Below are 25,783 nucleotides of genomic sequence, written 5' to 3' on the forward strand. Positions count from 1 at the left end.
TAGGATACAACTTTACCGACTTCGGAATGGAGCACCCACCTCACTAAGTATTGCGAGTCCTCGACTCGACCGATGTATCTAACCGTCACCTGTACAGAATATAACAATCACCAGAAGCCACAAAGAGCATTCTACCTGTCTTCTTATCCATCGACAAACTCAACCAACACCCGCTTGAGGAAATTTCGCATGTATATATATATATATATATATATATATAATATAAATAATATATATATATATATAATAGAGCTAGGCTAGAATACTATTGATAGCAAATTCCTTTTTGCTATCAAGTTTTTAACCTTTGGATGAAAAATTGTAGGGTTAGGATGATATTAGTCTCTTAGTGTTGAGTGGTCCCCACTGGATTATAATATTAAATCCAATGGTTAGAAATGATGAAAGGAATTGATCCAAAGGCTAAAAACTTGATAGCAAAAAGGACTTTTGCTATCAACAGTATTCTAGCCCATCTCTCTCTCTCTCTCTCTTTATATATATATATATATATTTATATATATATACACACATATATACATGTATATACATATACACTATCAAGGATTGAAGTGTCGCCTCGTGCCGTACCACGGGGCGACACGTACCGTGCCCTTACGAAGGGGGCACGATACAGGGTGGTCTTGGACCCCTCTCTTTGTACTGCGGCACGCGAGGCCGTGCCGCACCACAGTGCCGTGCCGGCACTACGCTCCTTTTTTTTTGCTTTGTTTTTTTTTCTTTTTGTTTTGTTTTTTAGGGTACTTGAAGCATTCTGGATACCCCACAGCCCCCGCTCCAAAGACATTGCAAATCGAAGATCTACTTGTTAGACAAGTCAAAAAAATTATAATTTAATTTTTTTTGTTTATCAATAGAGGGAAAATTTTTAATTTATATATATCCAATCCATACCGCGGGCTCGGGCTGACCACAGATATTCATGTTTTCTTCACAAATTATTTTATTAAAATTTATCGCACTGCGAAACTTTTGCCAATTAGGGGAACAAAATCGAACTCCATAAACAAATGTTGAGGCACATTGAACATAAAATTTTCTTTTTGAGTTAGAAAATTGAAAAAACTGATAAAATTAAAAGTTAAATTAAATCAATTGATACTTAAATTTATTTAATTTATTTGTCATATAATTTATCGTTTAATTTTTTTGATAGATCTACTAATTTTTGGAAAAAAATTAATCAAAAAATATTTTTTTCAAATAATTTTTAAAATAATTTTAAAAATTATTTTTTTGTATTTTATAAAAGAAAGATTGTAATATGGTCAAAAGAAAAAAGAAAAAAAGATGTCTTTGTATTTTAAAAATTCTAACCTGTAAAAATTTCTATTTCACATCAGGTATAATTGTACTTTACATAAAAAAGCTCACAAGTATGTTAATTGATGAGTATAGTAAGCTATAGATAGCCAATGTTCATAATTGTTTGATTAAATCTTTTAAAATAACATTATATTAGCTTATTGGAATAAAAAAAAATTAAAATAAGTCCGTGCCAAAGCGTGCCAGTAGGAGATCATGCGTATCCATCAGCACGCAAGCGTACCATGCAAGGATTTAAGTGCCGTGGCACGGGGTCGTGCCGGAAACTTGATGGCACGGTGCGTGCCGAGCCGTGCCGGTCAAAAAAATTCTTGTGTGTCGACACATAATAGCATGAAATATTTATTTTCTTTAGCAACAAAATATTCTAGCTATTAATTATGTCTTTTTATCACATCTTTTGAACTTTATTGAGGAAATTACTTACTAATTTAAAGAATAGAGGGTTTTAATTATGTCTTTTTATCACATCTTTTGAACTTTATTGAGGAAATTACTTACTAATTTAAAGAATAGAGGGTTTTGATCTGTGCCATCGGCACGGGGTCTGTATCGTGCCGGTATCTTATTGGCATGGTACGGCACGGTGCATTTGGTCCGTGCCGACGGGCACTTAAAACCTTGGTACCATGTGTCGGTACGGAAGCATGCCGGTGCGGTATTGTGCCGGGTAGACAGCGGTACGCCCTTGTGCTACGACACTTTAAACCTTGTACACTACACATAATTACATATATATGACTTATCTTGTAACAATTGCAACTTACTCCCCTTCTTGCACACAACTCCATAGCACAGCCTAATTTACGTCGAAGCCCTCCAAGTGAGGCAAATTCGCAGTCTCTTCTCTCTTGCAATAAAAGCCACAACTTCATAAAAAGATCCCTTATTTGGTTTCTCTCTCTAACCTAATGTCAGCATAGTTTTCCACAGAAAATCAGAATTTCATAAAACTGAAGTTCACGCATCCCCCTTTGAGTCTAGTTTCACAAGAGTCCCTCCGCTTACGGAAAATCCAAAATTTCTCATATGAAATGATAACTCCTTCGCACATTGCCTCTTTTTCACGAATTGCAAAAATTACAGTTTAATCCCTCCTGTTCACATTTTCCTGCCCAAAACTCACCCACAGGTGCGTTTTGCTTATAAGTTCCTCTACCTAAAAAATAATGCCATAAATGTTGTGCTTTATGAATAAATACTCTGATTCAATAAATTTTCACTTACACAATTTCTTCTCCAAAACATCACCATATCACGCCAAATCTCACCAAGGTCTATTATAGGACTTACAGTACTGGCGGACAATAAATGTAGTACTTTTTGTTTTGGTGAAAATCATTTCTAATTGCGTAATAAAACACCTTCTTTAGAAAAATTCACCAAAAAATATTCTCGGTTACTACATCACTCTCCCCTTAAAAGAAGTTTCGTCCTCGAAACTTGACTACACATTCTCGAGTGATCACTGAGGGTACACCTTCACATTCTCAATGTGAAAACACCAAGCCTTAACGCTTTCTATGAATCTCCTATGGAACCGACCGGAGACGTCGTCTACCGAAACCAGGTAGGGCGAACATCCTCTAACGATCAACAACTTAACCTACACAAGGTTTAATCACAATGGAGAATAACTCCAAAAACGACTGAGATTGAATTTATCTCATAGCCATCTGAAAATGGATCACTAGCCCTAGCAATCAAAGTTGCTTGAGTCGTGCAGGTGGCACACCATCCATTAGGATTCATGGATCACTCGACCATACTACACCAACGATCGATACCAACCTTTCGGTTATACAAGTCAATGCTTCAATGGTCGTGCTCACCGCACCTGTCATCGGGTCCATCCATCACCCACCGGGCCGTGCAACTAGCATCTACCACCCTTTCGGCATTCAAAACCACCAAACTTGCCGACAAGGCCCAATTATAAACTTTTGGAACAAATCTGAAGTCTAGACAAGTTCTAAGTGGTCACACTAGGTCCACACTGGTCAACCGATGGTCTAATTACATTTATGCCAATAGCACCAAATCACAACTAACTCGACCATCAAATCTGAAGTGACAAGTAGGAACATTAATACGCCTTACACAGTACAATTATCAAACAGCCTATACAGGATATCAAATCACACACACACACGGAAGCTTATACCTGTTTTTGCATTCTTGGATACATCATCCTTTCATCGAGCAATGCGGTCGACTCGACCTGTAGATACCGGGTGCACTCCCTCGCCCTGGAGGGACAGAACCCTTTGCCACTCTAAGGTTCTTGTCACGTTCCAAAACCTCAAAACCCATGTTCCGGAACCTGACACAGGAATAGAACTCTAAAGTTCAGGGTATTACAAAATTAGTGACACATAAGTGGCAAATGTTTTAAACGTAATAATTGAAAGCATCATTAATTCATTTGTTTGATGAAATTTCTTGATATTGGGGGTTATTTTAGAGAAATTGTTTTTTCCCAAATTAATATCCATTACTCTTACTAGACCAAAAAGAAAGCAGATTAATAAAATATGACAAGAGTGGTTACTATGTACGTGTAGATCTTACAGATCTAAACTCTTATAGTTGCGGTTTCGAGTTGTGTGCTGAATCTTGTAACATACAGGTTAATTAAGATATTTGATAACAAACTAGATGAAATTCGAAAGTACTAATTGACTAACTATTAGTTCTCTTCTACCCATTGGGTGGTTTTTGTTAATCTTCAACCCTTTTGATAGTTTCTGCTTTATGTTTGATAAGTTTCTATCAAATTAGTTAACATCTGTACCCATTAAAGGTACATAACTGTGAGAAGGGCTTCCAGAAGCTCTTGCAGTAGTTTTTGTCCTGAGAAACCAATAAAAAATGCTTTGCAAAGGGATGGCAAAATGAGCTAAGGATGCCACACTGCCATGACAGCTAATTTTGCCATTGTTGACATTGTATGTACCATAATACATGGCATGCTGGCACATGATCAGCAATGGTGCATGCTGGTGCAATAATCCTTCCTAGAACATTAAAGAAGTCTTTGAGTGATGTTGAATTACCGTCTGCTGGGTCAGTTTTTAGTGTCAACCTTAATTATAAGGGCCAGTCTATTTCTGCTTTGTCAAATAGACAAACAGATAGTACATGTAGAGTTTCTAAGGCAACACCAGTATGTTTGTTTCGTTGCTCCAATAATGTTGTATCTGCATATTAATTTGTCGAGACATGTGGTAACCTTGCTTTACAGTCTAGTCCTTTTATTTTGCAAATTTTTTGTTTATAGCTGTACTTGATGAACCTGTATTTGATGAAATTAATGGATAGCATGGTTCATTTTCATGTTTCTACTGTCTCATAAAAAGATACATCTATTGTACTGTATGAGGTCTATTGCACGGCAATTTAACACTGTATGAGTCGTATGACCATATCATTTGGCACTGTATGACCATTTCGTTTGTATTTGTGCAGAAACATGTAAATGGATGTCAAATGAATGTGCCCTGAAGTTGCTTTTGGAAGTCAAACCCTGTGCTTCTCGTCTAGGACCTTTAGTGGTTTCTGGTCTTTTGACACATTCAGTGGTGCCATCAAACTTGACAGATGCTACCATGCTGCCTTGCCAGGTTCTTTGTAATTTGACGTTGAAGATGTTGCATTAAATATTTCAAGTATATCAAATGGCTCCAAATATGTTGATTCATGCATGTGTATGTTTCTACCATTATTAATAAGTTCCAAAAATTTGAAATTTAGAACTTAAATACTAGGTGCCAACCTTGCAAAAATCCAGTGGATCCACTCGTGGTAGTGTTTTCACACTAATTTGTAGCAAATTATGGCTTTGATTTTGATTTGTGATCTTTTTTCATATTATTTATGTAATGTGATATGAGAATTTGTGTACTTAAAATTGTTGTGTATGGCTATATTCTTATTAGATTATATGAGATGTTTAATTTGGAACATATTCATAGCTATTATAGGCATCGAAATATCCTTGAAATATAATTTTATGAGAAATAGAAAAAAAAAAATCTTGACAACCACTACAGGTTAACACCATTGGGATTGGGGAGCTTGCCAGTATTGGCATGCCTCACCCACACAGACCTTGCCAGTGGCACAACAATCATTGGAAAGAATACATTTTAATATAACAAATAGTCAGATACATTGTTATCATTCATTTCCTCTAGTTGTTAATGATTAATATACTTGAGTATTATCATTGTTTTTTCAAATGGTCCTGAATCTTAATTATGCGTCCATCCTACTATTGGTCATTTATATTTCAATATGTTCGACTCAATGTAGGAAGCATATATCTATCTATCTATCTACGTATATATATAGAGAGTTGGGCTAGAATACTATTGATAGCAAAAGGCCCATTTTGCTATTAAGTTTTTAGTCTTTGGATCAATTTCTTTCATCATTTCCAACCATTGGATTAAATATTATAACTCAGTGAGGACTACTCAATCCTAGACGGACCACTCAACCTTAAGGGACTAATATCATCCTAACCCTACAATTTCTCATCCGATGGTTAAAAACTTGATAGCAAAAAGAGTCTTTTGCTATCAATAGTATTCCAGCCCAACTCTCTCTCTCTCTCTCTCTCTCTCTCTATATATATATATATATATATATAGAGTAGGTCTTGTGTGCTATTAGGAGCACAGAGGCCTCCGTGCTCCTAAGCCGTTTTCGATGATAGAGTTTTCGAATCGATGAGCGGCTCTGTTAGACTTGATCTAGCATATTTAAAGTATTTAGAAAATAAATTTTGCGATTTTTCGATATCAATAGTGATCGAAAGGGTTTAAAATCAACAATTTTTAATGGTTGATGTATACCGTTTACAAGTTTAACGGTGTAGAAGTATTCAAATTAGATAAAATTTTGATAGAAAATTCTTTATACTATTTACAGCAAGATCAATGTCTTTGATCGAAAATTTTAGTGTTATATCACCACTTTTTGTAAGATTTTTATTTTCAGCTGTTGATTTTGAACCTTTTCGATCGCTAGGTAAATGATATAAAAAAATCACAAAATTTATTTTCTAGATACTTCAAATACGCTATATCAAGTCTAACGGAACCTATCGTCGATTCGGAAGTTCTATCATCGAAAACGGCTTAGGAGCACGGAGGCCTCCGCGCTCCTAATAGCACACAAGACCTACTCTCTCTCTCTCTCTATATATATATATATATGTGTGTGTGTGTGTGTGTGTGTGTGTGTGTGTAGAGTAGGGCTACTATACTCTTATGAGTATTGGGCCCTTCGTACTCAAAGTTGTTTTCGATGATGGAGCTTCCGAATTGACGATCCACTCCGTTAAATATGATCTAGAGTATTTGAAACTTTTAAAAAATAAATTTCGTAATTTTTCGAAATCATAATAAAGTCCATCAAATGGGCATAAAATGAACGGTCAAAATCAAACGACGTCCTAAAAATGGATGATCGGATCCTTCAATTTAAGATCGGAGTTATTGATCTTTATCTAGGTAGCAAGGTTTAAAGTGCCGTGGCACGGGGGCGTGTCGTTACAGCCCTGGCATGGTACGGCACGGGCACGCTTGCGTGCCGACACGTGGTACGCTTGCGTGCCGACAGATACGCATGACCTCCTACTGGCAGGCTTTGGCACGGATTTTTTTTCAGTTTTTTTGATTTCAATAAACTCTTATAATATTATTTTGAAAGATTTAAATGAATAATTATTTATATTTGCTATATATACCTTATTATACTCATCAATTAACATGCATGTAAGCTTTTTGTAAGTAAAATACAATTATACCTGATGTAGAATAAAAATTAAAATACAATAATAAAATTCACAAGTATAATAATTATTCAAATTTACATCTTTACATAGAGATGACTGCTAAATTCCACATAGATTGTCGCGCTTGATCATATGGCATACTGTCAGTTGCAGATACAACATTTATATGACAATGTTGATATAAGTATTGCTGGTACTGTGAGAAAGTCATATATTCCCGATATAGGTCATTGTATTGTCGGAGATAATTTGCATATGCAACTGGATCGTGGATATAATGGACAACAGTCATCTGCGGCATATAAACTGAAGCATCATAAGGATATGGATTGTATGGAAAAGAAGAACCATAATGTGGATATGCATGAGTGGATGTAGATTCGCCGTATGAGCTTTCACTATGTCCAGGGATGGATTGGGATTCACTCTGAGTGCCATAAATTGATGAATCATAATCAAATATCTCTCCATATAGACCATGTCGATATGAGGGATGCGATGATATTGAAGTACTATCAAACTGTGTTTGCAAAGTATCATCCCTTCGTGGAGGTCTAGTTGATATTGCCTCCAAACCTTCTCTCATCTCCCCATAATCTTGTTGTGAGGACCTCCTACCTTTTCGACGGTCATATACCATTCCGGATGTTTGACGTGGTCGAGACCCATGATCAGCATCTTGAGTGGCATGTGTGAAGTTTTGCTCTTCAGTAAATATAAGGCCACCACCACCTCCACTCTCCTGTTGTGTTGGTGGAATGAAGTCGCCACCATCCTCACTGCTATTAGTGGTATCATCATCATCACTACATTCATCTTTAGACTGTGGTAATCCAGAATCTGCTGGTGTCGATGTATCACTATCATTATCTTGTGGGAGTGCATCAGCTGCATCTAATGGATCCATCGATGTCATACTTTTTTTACTCTTACCACTTCGGACTGTCGTTGAAGGCCTTTTTGCAGTATAAGACGTTTTCTCCTTTCCAGATTGACTCTGAGTACGACGTGAACGACCATATCCAGGTCCTTGCATAAGACGTTCGAATTCCGCATCAGAGTCACGTGCAGGATTTTGGGATTCTTCGTCCAAAGCCGCTTATTCTTGCACATTATCTTGAGAGCTTCCTATGTTCTCGTCAGCCCATCTTTCAGCATCACTAATTCCTGCTTCATCAGCAATTATTCTGAATGATCGTGGTGGATCTCCAGGCTCATCGAGTAATGGGTCTTCTTGATTGTCTCTATCTTGTAGCCAATCAAGTACGGGGTCTGATTCATCATTGATAAAACTTGTATCCAAGGGATCATAAGTTTTTAATACCTTTTCCTTATCATACTCCTCCTGCATACATCTTAAACGGAGCCTCATATTATAGTGGATATAAACTAGCTTCTCTAATCGAGCGTACGCTAATCGGTTACACACTTTGGTATGTATAAGTGCGAATGTGCTCCAGTTGCGTTCACATCCACTAGATGTTGTTGTTTGTGATAAGACACGCACAACAATCTTTTTTAAGTGCTTTGCCCATCCACCATATTGTAGCCACCACTCAGCTGTACAATTAAAAGTTAAAAATACATCAAATAAGATTTATCATCAGCTGTAAACTGTTCAAATTATGGAGTTACTTACTGGGATCGGTATTGTGTCTTACGTTAATTGCACCCGCTTCACCAAAAGTTCCAGAGGATTCACGAAATATTTTTCCCTTTATTATGGTAGTATAATAATCAGAAATCAGCATATTAACATCTAGCAAACTAATAATACATTGAAAAAATATTATACCTCACTTATGGCAAGAGCAGCATATGTTGGATCCCTCTCCAATCTATTGATAACGTTTCGTAATGCCTTCAACAGTTCATCATCAAATCCAAGATTATAACGATGATGATACGACGGATTAAGATAATAACCTATCATTAAGAAAGAAATCACTTCATCATCAATACAAGACTACTAATGAACAATCAGTAATAAATAGTTTTGTTATAATTTATCTAACTTACCTGCTAAGTGTAGATCCCGGCTCATCTGGACGTCCCAACGTCTGTCAATAATTTTTAGAAAAGATTGGCACCGTAGTGGATTATTTTTTTTTAATATTATCTTTAGCCATCCTCAGTTTATAATAAACATGTCCCATTTGAGGTGTTTTTTCCTGATCGACTAAACGGAGGACCACATATAGCGGCTCCACAATATCAACAATCTCTTTCACATAATCCCAAAACTTGGTAGACATAATTATTTGCTCAATCGATTTTCCATCAGCCGTGGAGGCATAACGAGATGTTTGCCATTCATTTGATGCAAACATGGACTTTAATCCATTTTTATTTTGAAGGATACTGTTTAGAGCAATAAAATTTGTTGCAAATCGTGTAATACCAGGACGTACGAGTTCTCGTCCTGTGAATTTCACCATTAAACAAGGACCCAAAGATGATTATACAAGTACTTAGATATACGTTGTGCAGTATGTACAGTTTTTTCACCCGATTTATCTCACCAAAGTCAGACATCATTAGGTTGATGCAATGCGCTGCACAAGGAGTCCAAAATAAATGGGGATGCCTTTGCATTAATAGTTTGCCAGCTTTCTTAAAATTTGCACCATTGTCCGATATAACTTGTACCACACATTTCTCACCAATCTCACGTAAAACTTGTTCCAATAATGCATATATATAGTCAGCATCTTCAAATCGACCGGTTGCATCGATTGATTTGTGAAATATCACCTTGCCATTACAATAAATTAAAAAATTTATAATGCTCATTTTTGTTGGTCCTGTCCAACTATCACACATCAATGTCACACCGTACATCTCCCACAGTTGTTTTAAGTTTTTTACCCATTCATGAATATCATTGACCTCCGCGTCAAGATATTTGTTAGAGAGCTAATACGGTGTTGGAGGTTCAACTCCTTGACCCTCTTTTTGTATGGTAGCAATCATTGATCTATAATATGGAGTACTTGCTGCATGGGAAGGAATATGACTAAAGTGAAAAAACTTTGCTATAGCTCTACCAATTCTACATTTTTTTATCTTTTTTTAACATTGTATCTATACGTTGCTGTTGAGCATCTGAGTGTGGAATGGCCATTGGGTCTATATCTATAATATTTGGATGTCTTCCACTTTTTTCTTTTGGTCCTTTTTTAAATCTGTCGAACAAACGGCTAACAGAACCACTGCGAGCTAAACCAGATTGTGCAGACCCAGACCCAGACCCACCACCGGCATCAAACTGAGACCGTCCAAATTGTGCTCTATGTCGTTGGACTTCATCTTGCTGCCATCTTTCTTGTGCAGATGCTTCCATGGCAGCTCTAGTATCAGCATCTAATTCATCACCTATACCTTCATATGGGTCAATAGGGGGATATTCTGCCGCTCGTTTATCTAGTTCATCTCGATCATCTCTTACTTTCTTTTTTGCTAATTTTGAAGATTCTAACTCAATTTTCATTGCATGTCTTATTTCCTGAGGGACTTTAGGGCAGTTTGATACTTCAGAAAAACCCCCAGCAATATGTTTCTTTAGGCGAGTGACACCTCCGCCCATTCCGACCATATTACAATAATTGCACTTCCAATGAAACCTATTCGTATCAATCATTTGTCCATGTTGCCAACCATAATCTTCTGATCGTTTAGGTGCCATTATGATCTATAATTATTGACATACAAACAAATAAAATAAAATCTATTCCAGAAAAATAAGAAAAAGAACGATATGATGAAAAATGTATCATATCTACTAAGTACCAAATTTGAAAATTCTTTTGTTTTTATTTTTATTTTTTGATAAGTTTGAAAAAATTATAACAGATAAAGTTATAGAATATTATAACAGATAAAACGAAATGACAAATAAATTAAATAAACTTAAATATCAATTGATTTCATTTGGCTTTTAATTTTATCAATATTTTATATCTTATGATGCAAAAAAAGAAATTATAATTGATGTTGTTTACCCTGATTCGCCGAACGCTTCACAGTGCGAGAAATTTTGATAAAATAATTTGCTCAAAGAAAGTGGATGTCTGTGTTGGATCAGATATGTCAATTAAAAATTAGCCGCTATATTTATAAATAACAAATTTAAATTATTATTTTTTTTGACTTACCTAATAAACAAATCTGCGATATGAGATGTCCTTGCCTTCTTTTCAAGTGACTTTTTTTCAAGCGACGAAAGAAAGAGGACAAATAATTTTAGGAAGATATGTAAGAACTGAAAAAAAAAAAAAAAAAGAGAGGAGAAGATAGCTAAGGTTGCTAAGCACCGGCAAAAGAAAGAAAGGGGAAGAAAGAATACGAAGGAAAGAAAGATTCGTGCAGAGGTTAGGAGGCGGGTTTGCATAAATTTATAATCTCACACTCGGAGCCTTTGCATTATACAGCCTTTGAGTTACCCAAAGGCCAAACAAAAAGACAACAAAAGTAAATTACACTGTGGGCATGTGATATGATGCCCACAGCAACCCAATTAATCAAATGGCAAAGAAAAAGACAAAAAAAAAATTGCTTTGACCTGTATGCATGTGACTATGGGCCACACCAAACTAATCAACCAAATGCTAAAGAAAAAGACAAAAAAAAAAAAGAAAACAAAGGCTGTGGGCATGTGATAGATGCCCACAGCAAAAATAGATCCAAAGAGAAAAAAAAAAGCAAAAGCAAAAAAAAAAAACAAAAGCCAAAAAAAAACAAAAAAAAAAAAGGTGGCACGGGGGCGGCACTGTGCCGCTTTGTCTCGAGCGGCACGGGGCATACTGAGACCCCCCTGTGCCGTCCCCCTTTCTTGGGGGCACGGCACGGCACGGCCCGTGCTGCGCGGCACGAGGTGGCACTGTGTTCCTTGCTAGGTAGTGAATAGAATTTTCTATCAAAAATTCAATCTATTCCAATTCTTTTACACCGTTAAACTAGTAAGTATCCCATACCGGCCGTTAAAAATTATCAATTTTGTGACCTTTTGATCGTATGGTAAATGATGCCGAAAAATTATAAAATTTGATTTTTAGGAGTTTTAAATGCTCTAAATAATGTTTAACGGTATGGATCATTGATTCGGAAGCTCTATCATCGAAAACAACTTATGAGTACGAGGGCGATCGTACTCATAAGAGTATAGTAGCCGGACTCTCTCTCTCTCTCTCTCTATATATATATATATATATATCATTCGTTTGTCTACTTTGGTCATATTATCCGTTTCAGATGATAATCAAGCTCATTTATGCTGAAAGATTTGTTTTGTTGAAACTAGGAATACCCTCCTGGAATAACACTTGTGCCAATGAAGAGTAGAACGACAGTGCCTTTTCGAACAACTAATCTAGTCATTGTACATCCAGACAAGGCTGTCAATGCATTAAGTGATTCGAGTTTTGTTACTTCTGGTGACACACTTATAATGGATCCTGGATGCTGTTCACAATTCCATAAGAAAGTAAGGTCATACCTTCATGTTAATTTTCATTTGTCTGTTCACATTTATACTGACCTGTTCTATTTGTAACTTTGTACCTCTTAAACTGCATATATTCGGAAACAGATGGAGATGATTAGTTTTTGAGATTATGATCCAAGTTTGAAACCATTAGGTTCTGAGGTTCAGTTTTAGATTAGATCGAACCAATCCCAACTTTTCTTGCTAGAATTCTCCTCAGGCTTCTATGTGGCTTTATTTTCCTCATTCTGAGTTGTGATGCATCTTGATTCTGGGTAACCTCCACCATTTACTGCTTGCTTGACGTTTCAATTTTAGAAGTCTTGAGTCTTGACGTTCTGCTAACTAGGTGTCAGTGGGTTCCTATGTGGCCTACTACATACGTTAATGTAGTTTCTTTTTGTTTATTTTCTTTTGTCATTGTGTGAGGAATGTCTTGTAAGCTTAATTGCCAAACTTTCTTCTTGTATGGTGTCTAGTACATATGTATCAAAATTTTTAGGTGATAGTTGAGAATGTATGTCTAGATGGCCCTTCGAGCTTTATATGGTTATTCATAATTTCATATTTCATCATGTGTCTTGGACTAATTTAACTATTCAATTATGTGTTCTCTTATTTATTGAATGCTACTAGAGATTTTGTTTTTCTCCTTTCATTGCATGACATTTCATTTTAGTGCAATGAGTTATCTCTTTTCTTCTATCCTTGGAACTTTGTTAAAAATATGTGTGTCTATTTCAGAGAGGGCAAGACAAATAACGAACTTGTTTTGTTTATAGATGGATAATTCAGTATGGTTCTTATTTGGCTAATTTCTTCTTCGGTCTATCTTTTTCTTCGTTCTACGATCTTTCCTCTTACTTTTTTTGTTTTTTTCCCTTAGCTATGTAAATTTCATCTTTCTTGTCCTATTACTTATAATGTCAAGCTGGTCTGTCGTCTTTTCTTTTCCAAATAGAATTGAATATACTTGTGCGTGGAGTAAACTTGAGGATTGTTCAACAAATATGTCTCTTTTCTTTTTCTTATCTAAAAATAAAATTTTAGCTTTAATGATTCTAGAACCAAATGACAAAGTTTCATTTGATGTAAGATAGCTTTTAGTCATTATGCTTTTCTCATCTTAACATATTTCTAAAACTGTGTTCAGCTGGCAGATCTTGTAGCGTCCCTTCCAAGAAAGTTAGTGGTCTTTGTTACTCATCATCACTATGATCACATTGATGGTATGTTTTATAACTATGTTATTTATATTTGTCAATCAGTAAATGACAGAGATTATTGCATGAATTAGACTTTCATTGGCAAATTTATTTCAAAGTTTATTTCCCTGTGATCCCTGTGTAGCAGGGATTTAAGTGTTGTGGCATGGGGTCTTATCAAGCGCTCGTCGGCACAGCATGACATGATGTGTGTCGTATCGTGCCGATGTGTACTGGACACAAAAATTTATGTGTTGACGCACTATGACATGGAATGTTTATTTTCTTTCTGACCAATATTTTCAAATTTCTTCTTATTATCTTCATCAAACTTTTGCACTTTATTGAAGTAATTACTTGCTACTTTCAAAGAAAAAAGGGTTTAAGCCATGCCGCTGGCATGGGTCGTATCTTGTCGATATCATATTGCCACAGTATGGCGCGGTAAACGCGGCCCATGCCGATGGCTACTTAAACCCTTGCAGTATATAGTGATGTGCTTATCAAGTGTCTTGCCAATATGCATTTTTTTTATGCATTTTTTTTAACAAGCCAGATGTAATTAATTTTAAACTATCTACCTTTGTTATTATTAGTTCTGTATTAATATAGTCACATTGAATTATGATTTTTGAGATAACTATAATGTAAGTTTTTCTAATTTGATCACTTGTCTAGAAGAAATATGTTCATCCCTCCACTACTGATGGAAGTACAGTGCATTCTGTCTTCTTTATGAAATACGCTACTCAATGACATCTGATACAACATAATATAAGGTTGCTATTCTATCTATATTAGTCATTTTCAACGTACTATTGCGCTTGTCATGCCCCGAGCCCTTTTTATTGAAGAAATGACGGAAGCTCATTTGAAAACCTACTAGGAGCGTGCATATATTTTGCCACAGAAACAAGTCCATCGCGGCACTTTTGCTTGCATAGCGTCAGTACAAAGCAATCAATATACTCATTCTAATATTACATTAAATAGAATAACAGAAATAAAGACCACACATAATCAAAGTTTTGCAAATCCTTAAATACATCACTTAACATCTCTCAAGATTCAATATAAGGTAATGACTTACTAAGTTTATTATAATTTTTTGATCCAATAGACATAAATTCACTACTCTTATATGTGACGGGCATACTAGAAATTATGACTTCGGCTTAAGCATTGGTGGTTTGGGCTCAACAACTTATTCATGCTAGTGGGTCGGGTTGTTGTAATTCGTAGCAGAGTCAGTTTGTCAGCTGGAAGTGTGAGACTGGTCTTACACTGCCTAGTGATATTGGGCTAGGAATGGGACATGATGAGGACCCAGGATTTAAGTGTCCATTGGCACGACCCATATCTACCATGCCATATCGTGCCAACAGAATATCGGCACGATATAGCCTCTGTACTGATGGCACATCTCAAAACCCTCTATTCTTTAAATTAGTTAGTAATGTTCTCAATAAAGTTTAAAAAATTAGGCAAAAATACATAATAAATAGTTAGAATATTTTATAGCTAAAGAAAATAAATATTTCATGCTATTATGTGTCGGCACGCATGAATTTTTTGTAGCCGGCACGCATCGGCACGGCATGGCCGGCACGCGCCATGCCGGCAAGTTAGAATATTTTATAGCTAAAGAAAATAAATATTCATGCTATTATGTGTCGTCACACATGAATTTTTTGTAGCCGGTATGCATTGTCACGGCACGGGCCCGGCACACACCGTGCCGGCAAGTTTCCGGCACCACCACGTGCCACGACACTTAAATCCTTGATGAGGACGCCAGTATTTAAAAGGGAGGACTCTGTGATGTCCCAGTAGTCCCACATCGAATAGGCAAGAAACTTGTCACGCTCCGCGGCTCTGAGGCTTTTTTTTGTAAAACCTTTTATAGGAAAAAGAACGAAAACGTGTATATATATATTTAATATATCTATATTAAAACAAAAACTAAAGACTGCCCTGAAGGGGCACAAATTCGCCACATGGACAGAGTATCCCTTGTACAAACGAACAATCTTCCCTATACATGCACGACGTAGAAGCCTAGAGTACAACATCAACAAACACAAACAAACACAACAAGAACAACAATAGCAACAACGAAGACTGATATATAGCTGACCAACATATAGCTAATCAACGAACAATTAAATTAATAGTTATTCAATCGAGAGATATCACCTAAATGCTAAAAAATATAATTTCGCATTTATTAACATGAGAGAATATTTAAATAACTAAATCACATACATTCTAAAACATGAAAGCAAGACTAAAGGATTGAGATCACAGCCCAGGGAACAAGTCTATCTATTAGCGCCTTCACGCACCATCCCGACCCTCACCTCCAGTGTCACCTGTGAAGAATATAGGATGAGAAACATGTACACATGTTTCCCAGTGGGTATTGCAAGCCGCCGAAAGCAAGATGTACTCACTAGTAAAGAAGAAAAAGAAATAATATGATTTGACAAGTATGAATACGTAAGAGAATAAAGTAATAATAAGTAAAACAAGAAAGGAGCGGACAAAATATCTGAACTAATACCGTTATTGTAACAAGATATGCAAACAAGTATGCATCAACTAGACTTACAGTCCAATGACCAACCCAATTAACATACCGCTATGTTGGTCTAAAGACCTCAGGCAATGACACATTGTGCTCAGTCACCAAGCATACAACTCTACTGCAAAACATAGCGCCTAGGGCTCATGGGTTGGAACATGACAATTTTTTCAAAAAAGAACACATTCGCCGTGGCCAAACCACTGGTGTACGTGAGATGCTTCATGAGCAGTGGTGATCGATGCTGTATTCTTAATAGCCAAACCATCGGCAAATACCCAAGACAGATCAATAGGATGTCCACCGACCAATCGGGTCAAATAATGCCGCTAAATCATATGTGATAACGACCTACCAGATCAACTGCTATCATGCGATATAATTTAGGAATGAAAGGGTACTATTCTACAACTTGAGTATACATACCAACAATAGTAGAGCAATAAAATAAGGAGTCAAGTGGTGTAGCAAAGATACCCAATGAGAACTATAGAGAATGATAAAGGGAAAGAAAGGTAACCTTGTAGTGCTTACTTTATCGACTTCGAATCGAAGTACCCTCCTCAAATTAACTATGAGTCTGCGACTCATAAGTAAACATCGTCTGGACCTACGAAAAATCCGTCGGAGTCACAAACACCTTCACAACCGAAAACCAACACCAAAATGACCCAAAGTCACTTAAATCACTAAATGACACGATCAGACGATCGGTTCCTTTTACGAATTCTCGAAACTCATCGCAAATCACGGAAACTAACCGGAAACACTTCCACAACTCACAAAGTGTCCCGGAGGATGCTATCCATCAAATAAACCCGTACGTTTTCCCGTAACACACCAACTTGGATGTCCGGGCAACCAAACGTGAAGAGAATGCTAAATAGGTGTTGTAGTTGAAAATGTGCTACAACGAATCCTCGGAAGTGCTGATTTCTGCTCCGGAACCCACCACTACCCTTCCATTGTCTCTGGACACTCGAGGCAGCGAGAGCCAACCAGCCAAGGAGTCTCGATAGCTATAAGAAGGCAACCGCGATGATTTTCAGCGGATTTCTAACCGAAATGCGAATTATCGACCAGTTTCAGCAATAATTGCACCGGAAGCCCGCTCAAGCCCGTAACAATTTCGAAACCTAGGATAATCAGTCCAAAGGTTGAATGCAGATAAATAATGCAGCCTAAGGCAGCTAGTAATGTACTTTTGCATAAAAGACCCCTAAAATGTCGTTAACTGCATTATTAACTTAGAATTACTGTGGATTCCACAACTTGAAAAGCAACCAACTGCTCCGGTAGATGGGTATCGATGTTTCGGATACCGTGCTCGTGGTCCAAAGCACCACCGATTGCCGACAAAAGTGCTGGAGCAACTTTTTCTTCAAGCCCCAAGGTCCCTAGGAGCAATGCTACCGCACTAGCGATCGGGGACTAATCCGACAACAATGAAAATGAGCACGATGATGTAGGAGCACTCAGAAGGGTCGCGCTCTATTACGGGAGGGTCGTTAATGGCAGATTGGTTGGAACAGGAACTTCGGCTAGGGAAAGTTCTAGCCTGTAGCAACTTGGAGCAGCAACAGCTCTTCCTCAGCTCAGGCGGCCAGAGGTTGTCGAAGCCGACAAAAGGAAGGCCGAGGAGGCGGTGGCTGGCGGCGAATTAGAGGTTGCAGCTGAAACTTCCTCCAATTTTGGCTTTGGCCAACAACAGGTTTGGGGAGGGCTGGGGGTGTAGGGGGAGGGAGGATGCAGGGCTTGTAGGGATCACCGGAGTGTCAAGAGGTCGGCGGCAGCGCCTCAGGGTGGGGCGGCCGAGGGGGATGGTCATGGGAGGAAAGAAGGCTTGCGAGAGAGAGAGAGAGAGAGAGAGAGAGAGAGTGGCTTCGCCAGTCTGTCACGGGCCGATCGCTGAGACTCGGCCGTGACACCCTCAGGGGCCACGTTTGGTAGGCATTTGGGTTGACGAAGTTATGGAGTTGCGGAGTTGAGGCATTCCGTCAGGTCGGAGTCATCGTCAAGTCGATGGAGGCAATTCCCTAGCATTGGCCAATGTCGTGGCAAGGAAATAGGTGCTGCATGCAGGAGCTCAAAACGTACCCCTCGGTGAGTTTCTTTGTACCCCCGGGGTGCCAAATGGGGAAATGCCTTGCAAGGTATTTAGAGGAGGGGTGGAGACTTCGTAAGTGGCCTCTACTCCCCCGTTGACCTATAGTACATGGGTCGTCCCTAGGCTAGTGGAGTGGGCACGCGTAGCGTTCCGTGTGAGCGAGTACCGGATGGTTGAAGGGTCCGACCTATGGTAATGTCGGAGACACGATGTCACACTCGGGCCCCAGCGGAAGCCTACCCGGCACGTGCACAGACCCGTCGTGCGCACAAGGCACCCCCGGTGCACACAAGGCTTCAACCAAATACAAGCTAACAAAGAGAGTAAAGAAACAACCCTAACAAGGTAATCAGAGCAAGCGATATATATACTATGAAATAATCAACAAGTTTACTCCAAAGAACATAAACCTTTCACAAGACATACATTAAGTTCATACAAAAGATACATCTTATGAATAAAAGATGGTCTCGACACAAAATGATTTAATATACATTTCATAACAAAAACAAAAGAAAAGTGTCTCGGTTCCACCTAAGCAACACCAAGAGGCTCTAGCTAGTTGCTAACTCCTTGCCGCGATCTATAGCCTCTCCCGCAATGGAAGGTTCTGAAACAAAAACAAACAACCAATGGGGGTAAGAATTATTAAATAATAGTTTTCAGTGGGTAAGCCGTTGAGAAAAGCAAAATAACCACTAGGTCAACTGAGGCAAAGATAGTAAGCGGCTAAAGATAAAGCATGGATGTATTAATTGAAATACATCCGAGTACTATGTATGTATCAACTAGTTGCGATGTACAATATCAAATTTAATTAACTTTTACCCAATCATCAGGGGCTTACACAAGGTAATGTCTCGGCTTGTGCCATGTCTAATGGCCCAGTGGAAGTCAACATTCCCCCTTCTAGGAATGAGCCTCGCCCACGATATTCCACTTCGGCGCTCAATCTCGCAAGGGCGAGCATGATGTCGCAAAGGTAACTCCGGAGTGTCGGCTTGTAGGGAACGACCCTCACAAGCTTGTGCGAATGAGCACAAAGGCAAACAAGCGTGGTCAAATGCGTTTGAAACCTGATTCATCATGTGTAAAACATGGTATATCAATTGGTGACCTAGAGGTCGAATACATTGTCATAATGTCATCTCTAATTATTCATCTTGGTTAAGTATAATATACTTAGCCCTATAACTTGTTATTAACATATAAGGTATCATGCTCCCTTTTTAACTAGAGGCCGGATACGGCGGCGGTTGCTGCCTCCTTGCAGGCGGCGGATGGGAGTAGGGGCTCAGGCTAGGGTTCCCCCCACCCTTTATCTATATATAAAATATATACATTTTATATATGTTCATATATATATGTATACACCTATATATATATGGATTAAGGCCAAAAATGCAAAATAACCCCACAAACTCTAATGTTTTCTCCTCAGGCCCAGCCAACACGTGTGTTTTGCATGCTAGTCCCTCTCCATACCATTTAGTACACTTTGACACGAGGAACACCGTGTTTCATTCCGAAAAGCCTCTCAATCACCAACTCTCTCATAGAAAGTAAACTTGTGCCATTTTGCACATAAACCCTCGAATTTCGCGAAAATTGATTCGCACGTTCCCCTCTGAGTCTACTTTCATATAGATCCTTCCACCGAAACTGTGAAATTTCTCAAATGAAATGATAGTCTCAACCAAGGATTTAAGTGCCGTGGCACGGGGTCGTGCCGAAAACTTGCTAGCACGGTCCAATACGGTACATGCGAGGCCGTGCCAATGCGTGCCGGTCATAAAAAAATCATGTGTGCCGACACATAATAGCATGAAATATTTATTTTCTTTAGCAACATAATATTCTAATTGTTTATTATGTATTTTTATCAAATCTTTTGAACTTTATTGAGCAAATTATTTACTAATTTAAAGAATAGAGGGTTTTGAGCTGCGCCATCGGCACGGGGCCTGTATATTGCCGATAACTTGTTGGCACGATACGGCATGGTAGATACGGCCCGTATCGATGGGCACTTAAATCTTTGGCCTCAACGTGAAGTGTTCTATTTTTACAAATTGCAAAAATTGCAATTGAGCCCTCCAACCTAGAGTTTCTTACTGAAAGCTCACCAATGCGTGTAACGCGCATAGTATCACCATCTCATGGATTTTCACGCAAAACGGAGCACCAAAGGATTCTAAAAAGCAACAACATCAAGTAGAAAAAGGCCAATCTGCGATAAAAATAGATTCTCTCGAGAATCGTGCGTCGAACATAAAATCGGATAGTGCCATCATCTCCGGCACAGTTGGACCATCGAAAACGATCTATTGGATCGTCCGAAACGGTGTCCAAATCACGTTTGAAGCCATCCTCAAGGCGATGCCTCAAAATAAACACATGTTACTATTCACTTAAGTGAATAGTACTAGTCACTAAACACCTTTAATAAAAGCTTGTTTTTCCTAGAAATTAAACCGATAATTTCAAAATTGAAGTACCTGTACAACACCACTGATAAGCACTATAAAAATCTCAGTCCTCGCAGCAGGTATCTCTCTCAGGCGGAATGGTGACACCCTATCAGACTCTCTATGGTATAACCCCCTAGTCCCTTAGCGGCCACTGCAGAAGCAATTACCTCACTGGAAGTTAAAGAGTGTATCCACATGACAGGGAGAAACTAACTAGGGAGTTAAGGGACTAACTAAATATAGCTTAGAACTGTATGAAACAACAAATAGATAGGTATAGGAAGGGAAAGGAATACTCGGTGGGTAGTCAGGTATACTTAAAGCTTCAACCTTATAGGCAGGTTTTTGTGGCCTCAAGGAAGAATCCCAAATTAGCTACAAGGTACTACGGTCCATTTGAAGTTATAGAACGAATTAGGCAAGTTGCCTACAAGCTACAATTACCTGAAGGGTTCGGTGTTCCACATTTCCCAGCTTAAGCAGAGCCCCTATATTGGGAGTCGAATCATAGCCGACGTACCTTCTGTTGGAAAAGAAGGGCAACTTTTAGCAGAACCGGAAGAGGTGTTCGGCAAGGCGTATTGTCAAGCGAGGGAGGGGGGCTACAACTTAGGTATTGGTCAAGTGGAGTAATCTGCCACGCGAGTCGGCCATTTGGTTGGATTATCGAGCCTTTCAGCAGCGATTTCTTGAGTTTGACCCTTGAGGATAGGGATTGCCTTAAGGAGGAAGGATTGCAACGCCTGTATGCAAATAAAAAAAATAAAGAAAAAAATAAATTATAGAGAGAAAAAGAGAAGAAGAGTAGAGAAAAGGTAGGGAGAAGGGAGCTTAGTCTGAGAGGGGTTGGATGATCCGGTGATGGGAGCACTTCGATCGACTTTGTAGCTCCACTTTGAGGGCTCTTTTTGAAGGTACTCGAGCATAGGCGCAAAGGTGAAGGGTGAAGAGGGAGGACAATGAACAGGGCTGCTGAGTAGCATCCTTTGCAAGGTAACGGGTGATGGGGGGTAGAGATGGTGGTGCAATCAAGGCGACGCAGAGGGGTAATGTCGAGGAAGCTCTGGAGTCTTCCAGGGCTATTGGGCGGACGGGCGTTAACAGGTTGAAAATACCAGCAACCAAACCCGACTTGGGTTTACCTGTTATTCCTTCCCCAAGCAGCCCAGGCCCAAGTGGTCAATTGGCCCACTAGAGCCGACTACCACAATAGCACCAGTTCATTTCAATTCATAATTTTGACATAATTGCATTTCAGTCCTTAGTTGTGTCTATAAATAGCTACAGTGTAACTAAAAATAGTTAGTTGGAATTTGAATTTGCCTCTTCAACTCTATCTCTCTCTCTCTCCCCTTTTTTCTCTTCCCCTCAATCTCCTCCTCTTTCCCAAATTTTTCCCTAAATTCTTGTTAACCAATTCCCTACCAGAGCTCAAGCTTCAGATCTAATCCATGGCGTCGAGGTGATCTGATCATCATCGTCGCCCTCGCTCTCTCAGAGAGTTGTCATCACCGAGTGTTGTGACTCCAATCGGTCCGTCTTGGATCAAGAAGCTCCAAATCCATCTCCTCACCGCACCACAACCACTCAGGACTATAGATCTGTTCCACAGTCATATGCCGTTGCGGATCGGGGTGTTACAACATGCTTGGTGATCTGGAACCCTGTGTGTGATTGGGCTAATGAGGACATTATAGCCTAAAACGGGAGTACTATGTGACATCCCAATAGTCTTATATTGGATAATGTGGGAGAGTGCGAGAGGCTTACATGTGATGTACATAATAGAACTAATAACTTGGCTTTAAAGTATTTTGGGCTCAACAAGTTTTTGGTGCTACTGGGCTGGGACGTTACAGTCAAGGATTTAAGTGCCGTGGCATGGGATCGTGCCGGAAACTTGCTTGCACGGTACGGCACGGTGCGTGCAGAACCGTGCCGATGCATGCCGGTAAAAAAAATTCTTGTGTGCCAACACATAATAGCATGAAATATTTATTTTCTTTAGCAACAAAATATTCTAACTATTTATTATGCCTTTTTATCACATCTTTTGAACTTTATTGAGAAAATTACGTACTAATTTAAAGAATAAAGGGTTTTGAGCTGTGTCATTGGCACAGGGTCTGTATCGTACCGATATCTTGTTGGCACGGTACGGCACGGTGGATACGGCCCGTGTCGACGGGCACTTAAAACCTTGGTTACAGTAGAAATACACTATTGGTGCTAGGATTCAATCGCCATACCTCTCACCTCACTCACCCAGCAAACCTCTACCACTCGAGCTACACACCCCTTATAACTAGTGTAAAGACGATATGGATTAAAAGTAGGTAAAAATGTATAAAACTTTCTTGAACTATAGAGCATTTTGATTGGACTACCCAATCTTTCAAAATTTGATTTTAGTACCCAACTTTTCAATTTGTTTGATTTAATTCATTTGATGAATCTTCTGATGCAAAATTTAAGCTAAGTGCTTGCTATAATGAGTTAATAGTTACATGAATTGCATAAAATATACTAATAAAATTCGTAAAGATAAACGATACATTCTCAAAATTTCATGTTAAAGAGTCATTAACTGGCTCTAATCATGTAAGTTAAAAGATTAGGTAGCAAAATCATAATTTTGAAGATTAGGTAGTCAGATTAAAATGGGTGATAGTTGATGTAAGTTTTATACATTTTTACCTTAAAAATATTAGGTTTGTGCCCCCAAGCATTTATGGTTGAAAATTATTTGGAAGAGCAAGATGTTAGCTGTATTTGAGTGTTCGTACAGAGGTATTTTCAAATTGTTCGTGTCTAACTAGTAAAGTCGTCATGGTGTGTTGTTATTTTCCTGTTTGTCCTGGCTAGTTAGTAGCTTCTCTTCTTTGAGAACCATGGCCTGGCATTTCACTAGAAAAGAAAAAGGGTTAGAGCTTTTGCTCTTGCAGGATGCTGAAATTAACTTCTGGAGCCAAAAATTAAGAGTTCCAATTTGAGGCTACTACTTCTGTTGCAGTGATAACTGAAGCCTTGGGATGATTCAATGCAAAAGCTGTTAGTGCTTCTTCATGCAGCTCCACCCAAAGAACATTTCTGCAAAAGCTCTAGCCAGCCCAAGTAGATGTTCTGCAATATAAGCTACATCAATTGGGCAGGTTGGGGCTCTTCTAAACCTTTGATTATAGGCCCAGTCTAATTAGGCCATGCACACTGAAAACCTTAGCCTAACCTGAAAAGGACTCAAGTTTGTGCGGTTGGGCTCTCTGTTGAAAGCCCTACTAGTTCACTATAGTATTTCCAATAGAGCTTGTGTATTCTTGAATAACGTATGTTGGCTCACTGTTGCATTTGCAAGCTGAATGATTGAACTTCTTTGATTGGTTGTAGGTCTCTCAGTTGTCCAGAGATGCAATCCGGATGCAATTCTTTTGGCACATGAAAACACGATGAACCGCATTGGGAAAGGTACTTTTCTTTAATTTTGTGTTTATCCGTGCAAGAAGTTCAACTCTTTAACATGTAAATACTCTTTTTTTTTAATCATTTTTGTGTTTTTTGAGGTTATTAATGTTGATTTACTTATGATAAATAATAATTATTCTTTTGGCAACCAACCGAATGACAATCTTGGTTTCTGATTTATTTTCTCAGAATTATGACGTGGGTGGTTGATGATTTATTCAATTGTTTGAAGATATATGATTAGGAATTTAATGAAAATTTACAGTAAGAATAAGAAACTTAAGCAAAGATTCTCACACTTTGAGCTTAAATTCTAAGTTCATCGCTGCATGTATTGACATAAAAATAAAAATGTCAATAGCAGTTTTCCAGCTGGTTCGGCCTGCTAACATCTTTACAGCTGCTGCAGTGCTCAGGGTCAAAATGTACCCCTTTGCCTTTTTATGGTGGCAAATCCTTTTTTTGGGCTGTTGGGCTCTATTTGTCTTTCCAAAAAGAGGACAATAGAGTTAAACTTATTATTCTGACAGAAAAATTGATAATATTGACCATCAAATTGGTTTCTATTTTGGTTTTTGGATGTCTACAGGGACTTTATCAACCAATAGCATTCACCCATGGACCTTAAATAATTTTAGTATGCTAGTTTCAACAAATCTTGTACTTCCACATATCTTCTTTGTAGCATAGCCCCTCTAAACAATGTAATAAGGGTGTGCTTAATGCTAAAACTTTAGCCAGCTGATTGTGATAAGAAATTCATCTGTCTTCCCTCCAATTAGCTTCCAATTAGCTTCCAATCTATATATTTTCTTCAATAACTCTCAAGGCTTCCTAACATGGCTTCTGCTAAGTAGTAATATAACATGTTTGCCTTTCTTTATTTCCCTATACTTCTTTAAAAGTTGCCTTACGAGTAAATGGCTTATGCAAGATTATTTGCTATACTTGGAAGGAACTTTATTATTATTATTTTATATATATATAGTATACTTGTTTCGCATCATTACCATTGATAGATTATTCTTGCTTGACAGTTCATAACAAGACTTATAGTTTAACCCCAGGTAGCTTGTAGAGCTTGGTTACTATTTTCTTCATTGACTACTCATTTGACATGCTTTTGGCCCTGATATTTAAATTTGTATCTTTTAACCATCTCTAACCTCAATAGGGAGTGCAGCAGGACCAAAACTTTTATCTCTTTGGCTCTAAATTAATGTTAGGTGTATTTGTTGCTTATTTTACTACATGTCTTTGTTCTTCTCTTCTCCTCGATCTAATGCTATCAATGTACATTTTCTTTTCCCCCTTCTTGTGGGAAG

At 38.3% G+C, this 25,783-nt stretch overlaps 2 protein-coding genes across 5 annotated transcripts in view; one reads left to right on the forward strand and one right to left on the reverse strand.

Annotated features, from left to right (window-relative positions):
- Positions 1-25,783, forward strand: part of LOC109710380 — an 81,051-nt gene that overhangs the window by 26,720 nt on the left and 28,548 nt on the right. For all 4 annotated transcript variants that reach the window (XM_020232905.1, XM_020232904.1, XM_020232906.1 and 1 more), the window contains exons 3-6: positions 4,816-4,970; positions 12,450-12,632; positions 13,786-13,861; positions 24,384-24,461. In XM_020232905.1, coding sequence (XP_020088494.1) covers positions 4,816-4,970; positions 12,450-12,632; positions 13,786-13,861; positions 24,384-24,461 — 492 coding nt within the window. The remainder of the gene's footprint in view (positions 1-4,815; positions 4,971-12,449; positions 12,633-13,785; positions 13,862-24,383; positions 24,462-25,783) is intronic.
- On the reverse strand, positions 7,405-9,605 carry LOC109710381. The gene is made up of 4 exons (XM_020232907.1): positions 9,170-9,605; positions 8,946-9,076; positions 8,790-8,865; positions 7,405-8,710 (listed from the first exon to the last, which is right to left on the reverse strand). Exons 1-4 carry the CDS (start codon positions 9,192-9,194, stop codon positions 8,250-8,252), a joined length of 693 nt encoding a protein of 230 aa, XP_020088496.1. The 5' UTR covers positions 9,195-9,605; the 3' UTR covers positions 7,405-8,249.

Source organism: Ananas comosus, linkage group 5 (genome assembly GCF_001540865.1).
Source record: "Ananas comosus cultivar F153 linkage group 5, ASM154086v1, whole genome shotgun sequence".
Taxonomy (NCBI): domain Eukaryota; kingdom Viridiplantae; phylum Streptophyta; class Magnoliopsida; order Poales; family Bromeliaceae; genus Ananas; species Ananas comosus.